We start from the raw sequence: 17,596 nt of genomic DNA on the forward strand, positions 1-17,596 counted from the left end.
TTCTGAAGCAGACTCTGTGAGAAGTTGAGTGAATGACCTATCAACCATATCTGTCACTGGGCAAGAACAGGGTATGGAGGGCTAAGACATTTGTTGGTTAGCCTTCTGAATATGAAATAAATACCACTTTCATTCATTTGTGACCAGAACTCATCTACAATTTTTAATAGCAAACAAGAGAAATAAAGTACCATTACAATTATGAGTCATTTATGTTAGCAAAACCTGTGTTCAATAGGAAAATCTTTGTGAATTCAGTATCAAGGTTAATGCCATATACCTCAAATTTATTGTTCAAAATGTGAATAGAAACCTTATATCACTTGTCAAACAACACTGTGGAATAGACTCAGCTGTATTTTTAAACTATGTGCATATAGAGGTACTTTAATATATTTGAATAAAACACATGTACATGATAAAAATATCAGACCTCAATCCTGCACTCCTGTGTTCAGTGGTAGCCACTATTAGTTTTCTTCTGGATTAAAAAAACAAGTCTATTCATATACAAATATATGGGTATAAATTCATATATATGTACACAGAGAGGGACAAAAAAACACAGACAAACACACTTTTTCCACAGTGAAAATAAACTATATTCTGTTCAACAACCTATTTTTTATATTTAACAATGTGACGAGTATCGTTCACTACCACGGCATTCAGCTGTTTTCCCCCCCAATTTTTATTAACCTCTTATTAATATTTAGACAAAGTCCCTTAAAGTTTTTTATTGAAGTCTTTAATTCCAGCACTTGGGAAGCAAAGACAGGCATATTTTTATGAGTTCAAGGTCAGCCTGGTCTACATAGCAAGTTCCAGGCTAGCCAGGACTACAGAGTGAGATGATGTCTCAAACAAACCAAAACACCAAACCAAATCAAACCCAAAACCCAGAGTTTTCTACTGATGCAGAAGCTAACAAAGACATTAACAAAGCTAGATAACACTAGAGGGGACCACTACGCTGTTTTTCACACAGGGCAGCAAGTATGCAATAAGCATAAATGCAAATCAAACACTAACTGTGCTGCTTAAGTACACAGAACCTAAAAAGTTTATGAACTACTTCATGTTTGTTGCTCTAATTAGTTAACATTTTCACAAGTGTGTGTGTGTGGGAGATACACACGTGTCAATCTTGAGTATTATTTCTCAGGAGCCCTGTACCTTGTTTTTAAAACATGATTTCTCCCTGTGACCCAGGGCTTACACATTAGGCTAGTTTGGCTAGTCAGGTTGCCTCAGGGACTCTCCTGTCTCAACTTTTCCACACTCCACATCATCTAGCTTCTTACATGGATTCTAGGGACGGAATTCAGGTCCCCATATTTGCTTACCAAGCATTTTACTGATTACAATCTCTTCTCAGCTCCTTATTCAAAATGTTTAAAATTTAATATTTTAATCCAAATATGGAGATTGTGTATAATTAGTGTAAAAATACAGTATTTTCTGTAAGGGGTTAGGATCAGGTTTAAATTTTATTAACATCCATTGCTCTCATGTAAAGGTCCATATTCAAATCGTCTCCTGTGTAACAAGAAATGATTTCCTAACATTCATCATATCGAGGACATCTTTAAACATTAACCAAGACCAAAGCAGTCAATTGTCAGACTTCCTGCATTAGTTACTCTCATGACATTGCTCTTCTGAATGGCTTTTTATATGTTTGGTAAGAGAAGCATTTTGTTTGAAGGCTTTACCACATTCACCACATTCATAGGGTTTCTCTCCAGTGTGGGCTCTCTGGTGTATAACAAGCTGGGATTTTGCATTGAAGGCTTTTCCACATTCACCACATTCAAAGGGTTTCTCCCCAGTATGAGTTCTCTGGTGTACAATGAGGTGTGCCTTTTGGCTAAAGGCTTTCCCACACTCACCACATTCATAGGGTTTCTCCCCTGTATGGACTCTCTGGTGTTGAGTAAGGCCTTCGATTTGCTTAAAGGCCTTACCACACTGATTACATTCAAAGGGACAGTCACCCGTGTGAGTTCTCATATGATAAGTAAGAGATGAACTATGTCCAAAGGCTTTTCCACACACCACACATTTATAAGGTTTCTCTTTTGTGTGAGTTCTCTGGTGTATAACCAGGTGTGACTTTTTGCTAAAAGTTTTCCCACATTCATTACATTCAAATGGCTTCTCACCTGTATGAATTCGCATGTGTTTAGTCAGAGATGAACTATACTTGAAGGCTTTGCCACACTCATTGCATTCATATGGTATTTCACCTGTGTGCGTTCTCACATGCTCAGTAAGAGATGAGTTATACCTAAAGGATTTGCCACATTCCTTACACTCATAAGGCTTCTCACCTGTGTGAGATCTCACATGTTGCATAAGATTTGAGCTGTGTCTAAAGGTTTTCCCACATTCATTACATTCATAGGGCTTTTCTCCAGTATGGATTCTTAGATGGTCAGTGAGGGCATGCTTATGACCGTGAGCTTTGCCACACTGATCACACTCATAGGGTTTTTCCCCAGTGTGTGTTCTCTGATGTACAACAAGGTGGGACTTCTGGCTAAAAGCTATCCCACACTCACTGCACTCATATGGCTTCTCCCCGGTGTGAGTTCTTTGATGGTCAATGAGTCCTTGTTTATGGCTGAGGACCTTCCCACATTCACCACACTCATAAGGTTTTCCAGAAGCTGGAGCTTTGTCAGGCTTAGTAGATGAACTACAGCTGGCTGATTTCCGTTTCTCTCTAGTCTGAATTTTGTCTTCCTTAGTATGGGACGACCTATGATGGCATACTTTCTCACATTTCTTGCCAGGCTGACTCTTGTCACCTTTACCAGATGACTTGTTGGGTATTCGCTCACATTTCTTTCTAGCTGAAATTTCATCTTTGCTTGTGTCAGATGTGGTATGGACGAATGGTTTCCTGTGTTCTTTAGTTGTATTATGTTTCTTTTTTGTAGACTTTACAATCTGACCAGGTAAGCCTAAACTCAGATTCAAGTTCTTTCCATTCAAATTGGATTTAAGACATCTTCTTTTTGAAGAAAGATGTTTTGTACTGACGTTTTTTTTCTCCACTAAAGCACACTTGCTGCTTTTCTTACTAGTTGAACTTTTCTTCTTTACTGTAGCTTCCTCTATGGGTTTGCTGTAAGGGCTCTGTTTTTCCTCCATCGGCTCACCATCTTGTTGGACTTCTAAAATAGAATTTAATGAGACAGTCTTGTGAATTTTTGTCTTGCCACTGAAGTTCTTTATAAGTTTCCTAATGAAATGCCCTGTTTGGGGTTGAATACTTATTTAACCCCAAAATCCAAACATAAAATAAGCATCAAGAACGAATGTCTCAATGCTCTTGGACTTGAAGGGAAGAAAGCTGTAGTAAAACCAGGGGAAAGAAAACTGGTAGTAGTCATTAGGAAAAGACTTGTCTGCTTAGAAATAGGATCTTGTAACCTCAGATAGAAGGTGAAAAGACACAAGGAATACTGAAGAAGCAATGCATTAAATTAAAAGACTTTATGGCTATTGCCAGGTAAGGTGGCACAAGCCTGTTAATTCCAGTCCTCAGGAGGCTGAAAGAAGAGGATTCTTATAAGTTTGGGGTCAGCCTGGGCTACATAGTAAGGCATTACTCATCTTCACTTTGTGATTAAATTTAAGATGGCATAATGTAAGTGCTACAAAAGCCATACTTATCCTATGTAATGAAAAGCTCTTCAGTACAAAGGATAAAGCATTCACACATGAAAAGAAGCAGAAATGTAGGACCGTTTGTCCTCAAGAACACAGTGTGAATCATTTTAATCCCCTGTGACCTCTAAGTTGCCAGTTCTTGTTCCTGGTAGAGTCTGATGCACTTGTCAGTAAAACCCTCTATTTTCTAACGCTAGCTAAAATAAACTGAAATAGAGAATACATCTAACACGGAGAATGGAGGAATCAGTGGATGACTGAGGCCCTAAGCAGGGAAGGATGCTCCACTGTTCTCATCCATGAGCAATGTAAAAAGAACATTCTTAATAAACAACCCACAGCCCCGTAGTCACTCTAACTTCCCTGATGCTTTCTAAAGTCATGAAATTCCTAGCAATGAGCTTGGGGAATGCTTTACACCATCTGGGTTTACAATGCACAGCTACCCCTATTTTTCAAGTTTGCTATCTAGTATATACCTTTGCTCCTGTCATCACTGTAACAGTGGATTATCAACTTTAAGTTTGTTTTCAGGTGTAGGTACTTAATCATGTTTTCTCTCCTGCACACTGCACAATATATGTTTAGAGACATCTTCTGAAAACATCCCTCCTTTCCTCTTAAGATCCTCCCATCCCCACATTGACACTCAGAGACTACCCCCCAACCAGCTTTCTGAATAAAAATGGAGTGGGGAAATCATTTAAAGAGAGAAATATGTAGGAGTGATAAAATAATTTTATATCGAGAAAATAACGGTATCTGAACCAATGGCTGAGATTCTAGCTTTTATAGATGGCATTTATTTAAGAGATTTGGTTTCTGATGGGGGTTGGGTGGCACACACCTTTAGTCCTAGAACTCATGAGGTGGAGACAGGCAGATCTCTGTTTGTTCCAGACAAGCCATGGCTATACAATAAAGACTCATTTCAAAAAATGAGAGAAAGAGAAGGAGAGAGAGAGAGGGAGAGAGAGAGAGAGAGAGAGGCAGACAGAGACAGAGGGAAAGAGACAGTGACAGGTTTGGTGGAAGTTAGTATGGAGCCCAGAGAAGTTGAATTGCTTTTTCATCCAGGGGTTCTTAAGAGACACAGCACCCTGGGATAAAGAGGACCCCCCAGGTAGCATGAGAAGGACAAATCTTCTGATGCCCACTGATGCTGGGGAAGACAGGGCACAAATTTCCTTCTTAAAAGAAAGTGATCAAGACGTAAGCCTGTAGTGGATGATGTAAACATGTTTTTGTTTTGATCCCAAGTGTGGGATGTGAACCAGACTTGTGAGGGGACACATGGTGTTTGTCCACTAGAAGAGGAACTGCCTTTTGTATGGGCATGGTTTTTGCCAACTGATTAACATCCTAGTACAGACTCTGAGAGGATATATGAGGCCAAAACAAGAGGTTGGGCTTTTTGGTCTTGGCATCATTTCCTATTGGTTGACTATTCATCGCTCCACTGTTTTGAGACTCTCCTAGAGAGAAACACTCCAGAGAACACTTCAAGGTTCCAGGTTCTGGCTGCTGCTGCTGAAGTCACCTTTGCTGAATTGTTGGTTTGCTGTTTAATGGGTCTGCTGAAATCCTGGCCATGAAGAGTGAAACTAAGTCTAAAAAGGTCTACTTTTTTTGTTCTCTTTTCTCTCCTATCTAGGGTAAGTCGGTTGAAAGAAAGGAATAAGCATTAAAAAAACCCCAAATAAAGTAGGATTGAAGAAGTTCGAAGCTTACATACGCCTGTTCTTTCTTCTCTCCTTTTCTCTCTCTCCTCTCTCCTCTCTCTCTCTCTCTCTCTCTCTCTCTCTCTCTCTCTCTCTCTCTCTCTCATTAGCCTATAGCACAATGCTGCACAATAATTGTTCCACCCTAAACCTCCATGCTAATATATTTCCTTCCATTCTGTTTTCGCACTTTGTACTTGCTTTTAAATTATCTCCTAGGCCTGGTTCATTTCTCCTGATGTTTCCTGGTCTCCACTTGGCTCCGTCCTCTACTTCCTTGTCTTTTTCCTCCCCTCACTGGATCAGGATGTCCCACCTTATTCTCCGTTATTGCTCAGGATTGGCTAGTTTTTTTTTTTTTTATTGGCACCACAGAGAACAAATGGTGACATATTTACACAAGCTTGAAATAAGAGATACTTAGAATAAACATCACAATGCAATGCCATGATTGATGCAGAGAAGTCAGCATTTGAATGAACAGGGTAAACTGTGCACAGTCCACAAGAACATTATGCCAACATTTCCCCCTTTAAGTCCAATAAAAGGCTCCTTTTCTTTCAATAATAAACTAATATATAATAATAATTATGGAACATTTATGAAAACTATCAGGCAAGATCTACATTCACATACCTGTTCTCTTGACATGTAACATTAAAACAATCTCTGCCTGTGTGTGTCCATGTTCGTTTGCATACGTGTACACAGCTGTATGTGCCCACGAATGTGGAAGCCAGTTTGACATCAAGCTATCCCTGTTTTCTTCATAGTTATTGTTGTTGTTGCTACTATTTTTGCAGCAAGGTTTCTCACCAAACCCAGAGCTCACCAGTTGCCTAGACACACCGGCCATCAAGTGCCAGGCTCCTGTCTCTTCCTCCTTGGTGGTAGGACCACAGTGTACACCATCAGGCACAGCTTCTTACATAGGGGTTGAGGATCTGAGCTCAGGTTTATGCTTGTGTGGCCAGCACTTTACAAACTGAGCCAGCTCCCCAGCCCCATAACAAACTTCTTACAGGGATGGATTGAGCTGTCACAACTGATTTCAACTCCCCCCAAAGACAGAGCTAGCATGAAAAAAGTCACCATGAAGAGAATGTAAATTACAGTCCTCGAATGTAACAAGATTGTGCCACGGCAGACTGGGGTGTGATAGGATAATAACTGATTAAGGTTAAAACCATTTTCTCTCCCTCCTCTTTCCATTTGGTTTTTCAAGACATGGTTCTTTATGTAGCCCTGGCTGTCCTGGAACTTACTCTATAGACCAGGCTGGCCCCTTTTCCTCATAGATCTGCCTGCCTCTGCCTCCTGAGTGCTGAGATCAAAGGTGTGAACTGACCACCCCCCCCCCCCATGCCAGGAAAAATTATTTTCTTAATTTGAGACAGCAACAAGAATTTTGAATTTAAAGAGAAACCAATTAATCCCAGCACTTGGCAGGCAGAGGCAGGTGGATCGCTATGAGTTCGAGGCCAGCCTGGTCTACAAAGTGAGTCCAAGACAGTCAAGGCTACACAGAAAAACCATGTCTCGAAAAACAAACAAAAAATGTAACTTCAGAAACTGAAGTGTGTATCTCACTAGGGCCAGCAAATATGTAATGCTTATGAGTAACTATAAGAAAAGTCAGCTCATCAAACCCTCCTAAGAACTGGAAAAGATAAACCTGACTTGTGTAATGTCAGTGACAAAAAAAAAAAAAAAAGGAGGGGGGGAGACTTGACAAGAGGATCATGGAACACAAGGCTCTAGTAAAGATGAAACCTCCCATATCTGACTCTCAAGAAAACTTCCTACAAGCAGCTCCAATAAAAAGGAACGAGAAAAGTCCCAGGGCTGTCCATGTAGAGGCTGCCAATGTAGAAAACTTAGCTTGCGTTTGCATAACGAGGGATATTTTGGAAGTGATGAAATAGAGGACTGGAACATAAGGAGATGTGACCTTAACGGATCATAGGCACCAGGGAAGCTGGTGGGTGACTTCACCCATTTAAAAACAAGTCAATTTAAGGCTAATCAAGGCTATTGACATAGGCACTAGAGGGCAAGTAGAGATTGTATTGGTTACTTTCCTGTTGAGATAAAGCACCATGGTCTAGGTAATAGGAGTCAGGTGGGAGGGGAGCTTCTGGCTTCAGAGAGATAAGAGTCTGTCAGGGAGACAGATGGAGCAGGAAGCTAAGAGCTCACCTTCCAACTGTAAGCAAGAACAGGCCACACCTCCTAAGCCTACTGGGTACAAAACATTCAAATACCTGAGACTATGGGGCGTCTCATTCAAATCATCACAAGGATTAAGGATGAAGGGCGTGATGATGTCTTACACAACACAGGTCCAGGGAGTTTTGTAGTTAAAGGAAGGAAACAAAACCATTAGGGGCAGGGATATCATTCCCAGAGATGCTGAAAGAAGTCTGACTCTCGTTAGGAGAAAATATGACTCATTAGGGAACTGGTGTGTGGGTAGAGGGCAGGAGCAAAGTTGAGGATATTAAGAGGGGATTCTTTTTTAAACGTGGTAAACAGGAATGAGACTGAAAGCTGAGCAATGGGCACATGGGTAGGAAAAGGGAGTGGGGCTAAGTGAAGGAATCAGTTACTATGGGCTCAGAGCCCTGGTTTTCAAATTTTCCTCCATCACAGTCAGAATATACAGCTTGTACTCTTGCTCTTTATGGAAGATAGTGCCTCTCGGGCTCCCCGGGAGCAAGGCTACTTGAATTGCAGCACCTATCTTGTGGAGAGACTGTGCATGCAATGCCCCTCCGAGCCACGTGGCTTGCTCTGTCCATTTGAAAGTGAGTTGGACTGGACAGGTGCCACATCCAGGCAGTGGTGTTAGGGCTTCTTAAGTACAGTGAGGAGAAGTATATAATTTTTGTTTCTTTAAAAAAAACACAGAAATGTTATGGGGATATGGTTTTGTCTTAATCCCAGGTGTGAGGGTATGCAGCTCTTTTACAGCAGGTGACTATTATTTGCCTTGTGCTCTAGCAGGGGCATGGCTTTGTCAGCTGTAGATAGTTTCTGTGAGTGTGTGAAGTTTAGAATTCTGGGAACTTTTCAGAGGATATATAAATGCTAGGGCCCTGAGAGGCAGGGTTGCCTGTTGTTAGCTGGTTGGTGTTTGGATGGTGTTGGTTGCTGTTTGTTAAGTAGTCCTGCACAAAGAAAGAGGCACAAAGGTCCTGCACAAAGGAGGAGGAGGGGGAGGAGGGAGGAGGAGGAGGAGGAGATAGAGATGGTGGTGGAGGAGGAGGAGGGGGAGGAGGGAGGAGGAGGAGATAGAGATGGTGGTGGAGGAGGAGGAGGAGGTGGTGGTGGTGGTGGTGGTGGTGGTGGAGGAGGAGGTGGTGATGGTGGTGGAGGTGGAGGAGGAGGGGGAGTAGGAGGTGGTGGTGGTGATGGTGGTGGAGGTGGAGGAGGAAGGGGAGGAGGTGGTGGTGGTGGTGGAGGTGGAGGTGGTGATAGATATTCTAGTGATGAAGATCAAACTCCCCCCAAGGAACTTGACACCCTAACCAGCAGGAAGCATCTAATGATAATTCTGACCCCCTTTCCTCTCTATCCTTCTCTCTTTCCTCTCTAGTGTAAGAGATAATAAGGGTAGAAGAAAGAAAAAGGAACGTACAAAGTAGCAAATGCTGCCTACAATTAAGTGGCTCCACTCACCTGTTTTTTTCTTATCCGCAAGATAAGAGCTCAGCTGAACAGGTTTACAGAAAAAAAAGATATTAGCAGGTGTGGTGGCACAGGCCTTTAATCCCAGCACTCCGGAGGCAGAAGCAGGGACTGCTGTAAGTTCGAGGCCAGGCTGGTCTACAAAGTGAGTCCAGGACAGCCAAAGTTACACAGAGAAACCCTGACTTGAAAAAAGAGAAACCAATCAACAAAAAGAATCTCCAAGGTAGAAAATATCTATAATTTGAATTCTTTTTCTCCTGAAAAATTCTGGGGTTTTGTTTGTTTGTTTTGTTTTTCCTTCTATTTGCTGGTTAAGAAAGGAAACCTAGGACTTTTAAGAAAAGAAAAAAAAATTTCACATTGGGGTTAAATCTTGATCCTTGTGAGTTTTCACTGTCTATACTGAGCTGCATCTCCTGCCCTAATGAAAACGTACAAATTACTCTTTGAAGGATTCCAAACTTACCATCAAAAAACTAAACACTTACTTGCATTGGCTCCTGTCTTCTTGGACCTTGCTATTTTGTTCAGACTACTTGGGTTGTTTTTTTCCCCCCTTTCCAACGAGGACTCTTCTTTCTCCAACTGAGAGCCCATGCCTTGTTTTGGATCTTCATTTCCTAGTCATAAGAGATGGTAGAAACTGAGTGTTGGGCCAACCATGTTAGAAATCAAGCCCCAGTGTTTGCACTTTAGGGCCATTCAAGGCTAATGAACATATGTGGCTTCCTGTGTTTTGCAGTTAAGGATGCCCGTGTACCGCCAACGGAGTAGACCTTCCCTTTCGGAGGCAGTAGTACAAGTGTCCTTCCTAGTACTGAAAATGGATTAAAACTCCCTGACCCACCCACCACTTCAAAAACCACCACCACCACCACCAAAACAAAACAACATCAAGGGCAGACGCTGAGGACATGAGAAAGCAGCAATTGCCATGAACACGTTCTGGGTGACGGGGACCATCCTTACCCACTGAGCCTGGACTACTGCAGTTCTCTAGCGTCCCATCCGTGTGCGAGCTTTTCTGCACAGGTCCCAGCTGCTCCCATTCCTTCTGGGTAGAAGCCACAGATACATCTTGGAATGTTATTGATCCCTATGATACTCTTATTCAGTCCCGTATTTCTTAATCTTCACATTGCAGAGTGATTTAAACAGCAGAATTGGTTTGTACCTCAACTACCCACTATTGACCATAATATCCTTTTTTTTTTTCTCTCTCTCTCTCTCCAAGACAGGGTTTCTTTGTGTTGCCTTGGCTGTCCTGGACTAACTTTGTAGGCCAGGCTGGCCTCAAACTCACAGAGATCCACCTGCCTCTGCTTCCCCCTTTCTCGCCCCCGCCACAGAGTGCTGGGATTACAGGAGTGCACTAACCATACCACCATGCCTGGCCGCAATACACATTTAAATGTGCTTACTTAACATTTAAAGGTAATCCCTCACCCTCTCAGACCAGCAACTGGTGACTCAAATTATGTCACCAATCTCTATCTACCTCACAGACTTCCAGTCTGCTTTAACAATCCTCAACAGTGATTGCCACTGCCCTCCCAACCCCCAGGTCAGTACAGCCCTCCCTAATCACTTGACTTATTCTAACTCAACAACTCCCCAAAGCCAAAGGTCAGTAGACCCTCCCAGTCACTTGCCCCACGGGTTCCCATGAGGACCACAAGACTCACTGATCTATCATCTCCCAGAAGTCCCCAAATCTCTAATCTGATTAACCCCCAATCACTGATGCCAGCCCTTTAACAGTAGCCATTACAGAAACCCCTAGTCTCTGTCAGCAAACTCCAGCTCCACCCTCTCCGTTGACCTTAAATAAAATCCACACCCCCCCACCCCCACTTCTTCACAGGGATCTCAAGCAGAGGCTGCCTTTAATTTTTCTCCGTGGCTTATGTACCGTAGGAGCTAGTGGTGGATGGAGAGGACTGCTTCCACCTTTCTTAACCATGTCCATCCTCTCAAGTCTGTTTACAGACCCACCAGCTTTTAATACGTTAGCCTTCTATGGGTCAGTGCTTCAACAGGAAGAAGGATGAGGCTCTGCATGTAACTGTAATCACAGCCAAGGTTCATTACCGCTAAAGGACACAAAGCAAATCAGTTCATCAGTAAGGGATGAGGAAAGTCAGGATGTAAGCAGACACGGGCGAGTTGCACACAACACACCTAACTCCTCCAGGAGGGTGAACATATGTACATATGAGATGTGTTGGAAAGCCCCAGCAAAGGCCCAAAGAGGTTTTTTGCTAGGCATTGGGTGTTATCAGGACCAGCTGCTGGCCTATAAGAAAAGCCTAGACTCCATTTCCTGAAGCCAAAGGTCTAGATCTCAATCTCTGTCCATATTAACTCACCAATAAGCCCCATGAGCTCACACCAGGCTGCGCACTGATTGCGATTTCATTTTTCCAGTATAACTCCAAACCATCGCCATAATCTCTTGACTTTGACCATAGCAATACATTTCTGACCTTGCTACCTATGTTTCTTGTAGTTCATCATCTTCCATGGAATAGCCATGATATGCTCTTTCTGACGTGTCAGTCAGAACAAATCACTTCCTTGCTTAAACCCAGTGGTTTCCTTGCTGAAATTAGAATAAAACCCAAATCCAACGCTAGCAGATAATGACCTAACATCATCTACTTTCTACCACCGAGCTCACAGTTGCCTACTTTCCCTGGGTGTGTATGTGTGTGTTCCAGCCATAATGCTTTAGCATGACAAGGAGTTGATTCCTCTCTTGAGACTTCAGCAATTGGCATTTTTCTTTCTTTTCCTTCTTTGAATGCTCTTTGGCGCTCTGCATTAACCACGGGCCTGCCATTGTGTTCAAATCAACGTCCACTTCTTCAAAAGACTAACCTGACCAACTCACACTCACGTTATCTTCTTCTACTTTCTTCCTAGTGGCAACTGTTGCCTGGAGTATTTATTTACACCGTTCCTCGAATTCAAGACATTAAAAGGCAGGCTGGCCCTGTGTGTTGCGACTTAAACCATTCTCTGGCATAAGACAGGTGCTCATCCCGTAGTCCTACGCCACAGTTTTGCATCCGCTGACACCCAAATATTCCTCAGCCACTAACTAACCCTCACAAGCGTCCTCTGCACAGCCGAATTCCCAGTTAGCATTCTTCACAGACCAGTCACTAACTTCCACTGAACTCCAGTCAGAGACCTCACAGAAGCTTCTACCACTACACCCCGCAAGCTCACAAACTCTTGACCTCAGAATCCTTAGCCACAGGATCCTAAAAGACCTTTAGTAAGTATTAATAATTCAACCAAGAACTCCATCACTAACGGGACAGTTAGGGCTATTGATACCTCTCCTTCCCGGATGACAATCTGCCATTCCAATAGGCACTTCAGGATGAGTTTTCGTATTCTACAAACTATTATTCTCCCATTAGCCCCCAGGCTCCTTATTACCCATCACAGCACACAAAACCCCGCCTCTGAAAGACCCTGCTGAGGAGACTTCTAGAAATACCACCATCACTGATTGCCCCCCCCCCCTTCAAGGGGCCTCTGATCCTCACATATTCTGAATGAGCAGATTCTCTGAATCTCAGCATTGCTCTTCTGACACTCCGGCCTGTAATCCGCAGTTACCTGTAATGCCAGTGCCCATACAGTCTAAATCCTAATCCTTACGGGGCTTCCCCACCTCTGATACATCACAAAGCCCCCCATTTCTGATCTTGCTAGCTTTCCAGACGCAGGCTCAAGCACTGTGACCGACACAGCCGCCGCCCCTCCCCCAAACAGCACTATCTAGGCAGTTCCATCAAAACACCGACTTCCTAAAATTACAGCAATCCTCGACTCCATATACCTCTAATACCACGGGCATTATATCCGTATACCTAAATACTCCATATGCCCCTAATACCGACCCCGGCCTCCAAAAAGACTATTCAACATCGACGCCACAGATTCTCAGCTCTTGTCCTCACAGACCCCTTTCGCCCTCCAATCACTGACAGCCAAACCTCCCCCAAAGCCTTACAACCCTCACCGCATCTCTGTCTGCCGGCTGGGATGTGGCCATCTCCCCCGGATGCCTGGCTTAGTCCGCTGTTGGCGCACTCCCCCGGCTCACCGCCTCTGGCTTTGTCAGGACCTGGTTGGAGTCAGGGGCCGACATGGCGGCCACCCGGAGCACCGCTTCAGAGGGTCCCGCGGCTTCCATGGCCGCGCCTTGCGGAGATTCCTTGTGGGCGCGGCCATCTTAGCTTGGACCCCGCCGTACAGCGGAGGCTCGGACGCCTCTGGAATCACTGTGCAGGATGGGCTACTGCTTACTCCAGGGTCCTGAAGCTGCGACGAATTCTGAGTGTGGAGGGGAGCTGCTACGCGGATCACGCACCCCAGAACTGAAACTCCGGAGGCGCAGGGAGGTTTCACCTCGGGAGTTCTGTTACAGAACTTGGAATTGCTTTTCCAAAGGGTTTTCCAATTTCAGTTGCCTAGGAAACCTGGGAGGCAGGATGACGAATCCCACAGTGAAAAAAACAAGAAAAGCCAGTTTAGAAGGGAGAAGACATTTACCCGGTGAGACATTGCATAAATTCTTTTAATTACTGTAACAATGGAGAAAAAAAGGAAGAGGCAGTAAGCAGACACATCACTCCTAGTGAGAACCCAGCTTTGGTGAAGACATTTCAGCAGAATTGCACAGCTATTAAAACGACTTCTCAGTGCATCGCTTGGCATGTGCTGCATATTCACTCAACAGTTTTTATGTAGACTTTTAAAATCTGTAAATATGTACGGCCAAGGTGCTCGACTCTGTTGGTACTGGGCAAAGAACAAAACTAGAGAACCTTCATTCCCCAGTTAGGATTTGCAGTGGGGCAGAGGTGATGAGATTGTTACAAATGCATTGCTTCTCTTCATTGACTTTACACTCCTGTTCGAAAGCGCAATGAGTGTGGGGACTATGCCGGCAATCTTTTCAAGACTAGCCTGGTCTACAGAATGATCTTGAGGTTGGCTTGGGCTACACAAAGCACTTGTCTTAAAAGGAAAGATACACATGGCATATACTCACTTCTAATTGGACACTAGCCCAACAGGAATGTCCTCTAAGAGTCTTCCTTTAGTGGGGGATTGTGATAGATGCTGGGACTTCCTATTAGGATTCCAGGTGAGAGGGGTATGGAAGAATGGGGAAAGGGGAGGACCCAGAGGGTCCTGGAACTCAAGAAGAAGACCATTGAGACTGGTGGATCTGGACCCGGGGGCGGGGGAGGGGGAAGGCTCTGCTCAAACTGCTGTACCAACCAAGGACAATGCATGCAGTAAACCTAGATCCCCTACTCAGATCTAGCCAATGGACAGCACATTCTCCACAGTTGTGTGGAGAGTGGGGACTGACTCTGACATGAACTGCGATGTCCCCTATTTGACCACTTCCACCTGGTGGGGAGGCCTGGTGGCACTCAGAGGAAGGATAAGCAGGCCACCAGGATGAGCCCTGACAGGCTGTGATCATATGGTGGGGGAGGAGGTCCCTTTCTGTCACAGGCCTAGGAAAGGGGAATAGGGTAAAAGAGGGAGGAAGGGAGGAACGGGAAGATACAAGTGAGGGGATAACAATTGAGATGTAATCTGAATACATTTCTTAAAAAGCCAAAAAGGAATAAAGATTTTACCACCACCACCATCATCATCATTATCACCATCCTCACCATCGTCATCACGACTCACTTATTTAATGTTTGTGCACAGGGGGAGAGAGAGAGTTGATTTGTCGAAGCCAGCGTATAAATCTCTAGAATGAGTTTTCTCTTTGTGGGATCCAGGGAACCTATTTAATTAGTTCTTCAGACTTATCCTCCACCAGGGTCTCTCTCTACACTCTGAGATTTCTCACAGGCACTAAAAATTTAAGATGTTGCCATCTTTTCTGAAGTCCTCTTTTAAAGATGGAACCTGGGGCATTTCACTTACTAGGCAATTGCTTTATACTGAGCGAAATCCCAAAATATTAAAAAAAAAAAAAAAAAAGGGCCCTGTTTTGTCCCTCCCCCACCCCCACCCCATCTGCCTGGCAGGGGTAGTTTCATCTTGGGCCTCTTGTTATAGGGCCCACCATAGAAATGTGCTCAATATGGATTTAAGCCAATAGAAAGTCTTTATTAGCCTCCATCAACTACACTGGGTGTTTGGAATCTCAGTGTGGCACCAAACCTTTCTCAGGATGAGATTTTAAGCACAAAAACCATGCTCATGGGTTGACATATTTCACTTTACAAGAACAGTTAGCCAGAAGCAGAATGGCAGAAGCCAAAAAGCAAGTTTAGCACATTTTGAGACTTTCCCAGAATAATATGGACTTTGCTGCACTAGGTGTGTGTGTGTGTGTGTGTGTGTGTGTGTGTGTGTGTGTGTGTGTGTGTTTCAGTTTTGGCAGCTGATGCTATCTATCTGTTGTGTTTATAGCCTGCCTGAATGGCACTTCCATCATGGAGTCAATTGTGCTAAGGTGTCAGGGCCTACTAAGGTCTGGGGCCCTGTTATACACTCAGTCTTTCTTCTGAGTACAATGCTCACTAATTTTTTACTATATTAAAAAACAGCATTTTTAATTTTTATTTTTTATTCACTTTACATCCTAAATGTAGCTGCCTCACTCCTTTCCTCCTGGTCCCACTCTCCCTTCCTCTTCCCTCTATATCTCTTCCCCTATTCCTCAGAAAAGGGGAGCTGCCTCCCCCCAACCCACTCCAGCACATCAAGTTGCATCAGGACCGAGAGCATCCTTTTCCCCTGAGGCCAGGCAAGGCAGCCCCACCTGGGAGAAGTGATCAAAAAGAAAGCAACAGAGTCCATGTTAGAGACAGGCCCTGGCCGGGTGTGGTAGCACATGTCTTTAATGCTAGTACTCCGGAGGCAGAGGCAGGCAGAGGTTTGAGGCCAGCCTGGTCTACAAAGCGAGTACCTGTCTCGAAAAACAACAACCAACAAAACAAAACAAAACAACAGAGACAGCCCCTGACTCTGTTACTAGGGGACCCACATGAAGATTAAGCTGCCTGTCTGCTACATCTGTGTAAGGGGCATAGATCCAGTCCATGCATGGTTCTTGGTTGGTACTTCAGTCTCTGTAAGCCGCCCTGACTCTGTCTTTGTGGAATTCTTGTTCCTTTGGGGTCCTTTTATTCCTCCCCTTCCTTCTTCCTAAGGCTCCCTGCACTCCACCTAATGTTTGCTTGTGGGTCTCAACATCTGTTTGGATCTGATACTGGGTGGAGCCTCTCAGAGGATAGCTAGGTTCCCGTCTGCAAGCATAGTAGAGTATTGTTAATGGTCTCAAGGGTTGGCTCTCTCCCAGGGGGGTGGATCTCAGGTTATAGGCTAGGCTTTGGTTTGACTTCCCTCTGTCTCTGCTCTATCTTTACCCCTGCACATCTTGTAGGTCCCTGCCAGACTCCCTTTATTTACTTTGCATACTTTGTAAACTTTGTATACTTTGCAGGAAAGTGTCCCACCCCCCACTGAGGAGCTCCCCCAATCAGGCTGGGCAGCTTCAAGTTTTGCCTCTGGGCTCCCCCTACATCTTTCCCTGGAAACCTCTGTAGGGTTTGAACTTTTCAAACATACTTTATTTGGGTTTCTTTAATGCTTACAGCTCCCTTCTAACCCACCTACCCTAGATAGGAAAGAAAAGAAGTTAATGGGAAGAGGAGAAGTAGACCTTCTTAGACTCAGTTTTTTGGAGCAATTCTACTCTTCATAGTCAGGACTTTAGCAGATCTGTTAAACAGCAAAGCAGCAATTCAGCAAAGGTGACTGCAACCACAACAGCCCGGACTTGGAACCTCAAAGCTTTCCCTGGAAGCGTTTCTCTCTAGGAGCATCTTGAAGTGGAGTAATGAACAGCCAAACGACAGGAAGCAATGCAAACACCAAAAAACCAAACCAAACCAAACCAAAAACAAAAACAAAAACAAAACACAAAACAACAACAACAACAACAAAAACCAAGCCTCTTGTTTTGGGCTCGCATATATATATCTCCTCTCAGAGTCCATAGTAGGATGTTTATCAGCGGACAAAAACCATGCCTCCGCAAGAGGTGGTTCCTCTTCTAGCAGACAAATACCGTGTGTCCTCTCACAAGTCTGTTTCCAGCAGACAAACACCACACACCCTCACACAAGTCTGTTTTACATCCCACACTTGGGATCAAAACAAAAACATGTTTATATCCACTATATACCCATTTTCAGCTCTTCCGCTCCCCTGGGTGCCACACCTTATAGTCCCTGAAAGGAGTGCTTGGATCTTCAGGCTGTGCTGCTGGCCTCTCTGCACCTCTGGACAGCAATACCTCAGGACTCCAGAGTGACTAAAGTTAAGTGTCCTTAGCACTGGGGCCTGAGATCAGACACCTGGAGAAACTGAGATGCTGAAGCCACAATGAAAGCAGAGCACCTGAGGCCTCAGTTATGGCTGCGGTGGACAGGGAGCTC

General features: G+C 44.2%; 1 protein-coding gene and 1 long non-coding RNA gene across 2 annotated transcripts; both read right to left on the minus strand.

The window, feature by feature from the left end:
- Positions 1–1,410: 1,410 nt before the first annotated feature.
- Positions 1,411–2,904, minus strand: Zfp37 (ZFP37 zinc finger protein; the record flags this gene model as incomplete). The annotated part of the gene is made up of 1 exon (XM_051156428.1): positions 1,411–2,904. A coding segment is annotated over one exon (1,269 nt), but the record flags the coding sequence as incomplete, so codon positions are not given.
- A 2-nt stretch (positions 2,905–2,906) lies between these two features.
- LOC127203883 (uncharacterized) lies at positions 2,907–10,154 on the minus strand. Its single transcript, XR_007832385.1, has 3 exons — positions 10,065–10,154; positions 9,584–9,715; positions 2,907–3,182 (listed from the first exon to the last, which is right to left on the minus strand). It is a non-coding gene; the product is annotated as an uncharacterized LOC127203883 (long non-coding RNA).
- Positions 10,155–17,596: the final 7,442 nt, after the last annotated feature.

The sequence above is a fragment of the Acomys russatus genome, chromosome 2 (genome assembly GCF_903995435.1).
Source record: "Acomys russatus chromosome 2, mAcoRus1.1, whole genome shotgun sequence".
In the NCBI taxonomy this organism is placed as follows: domain Eukaryota; kingdom Metazoa; phylum Chordata; class Mammalia; order Rodentia; family Muridae; genus Acomys; species Acomys russatus.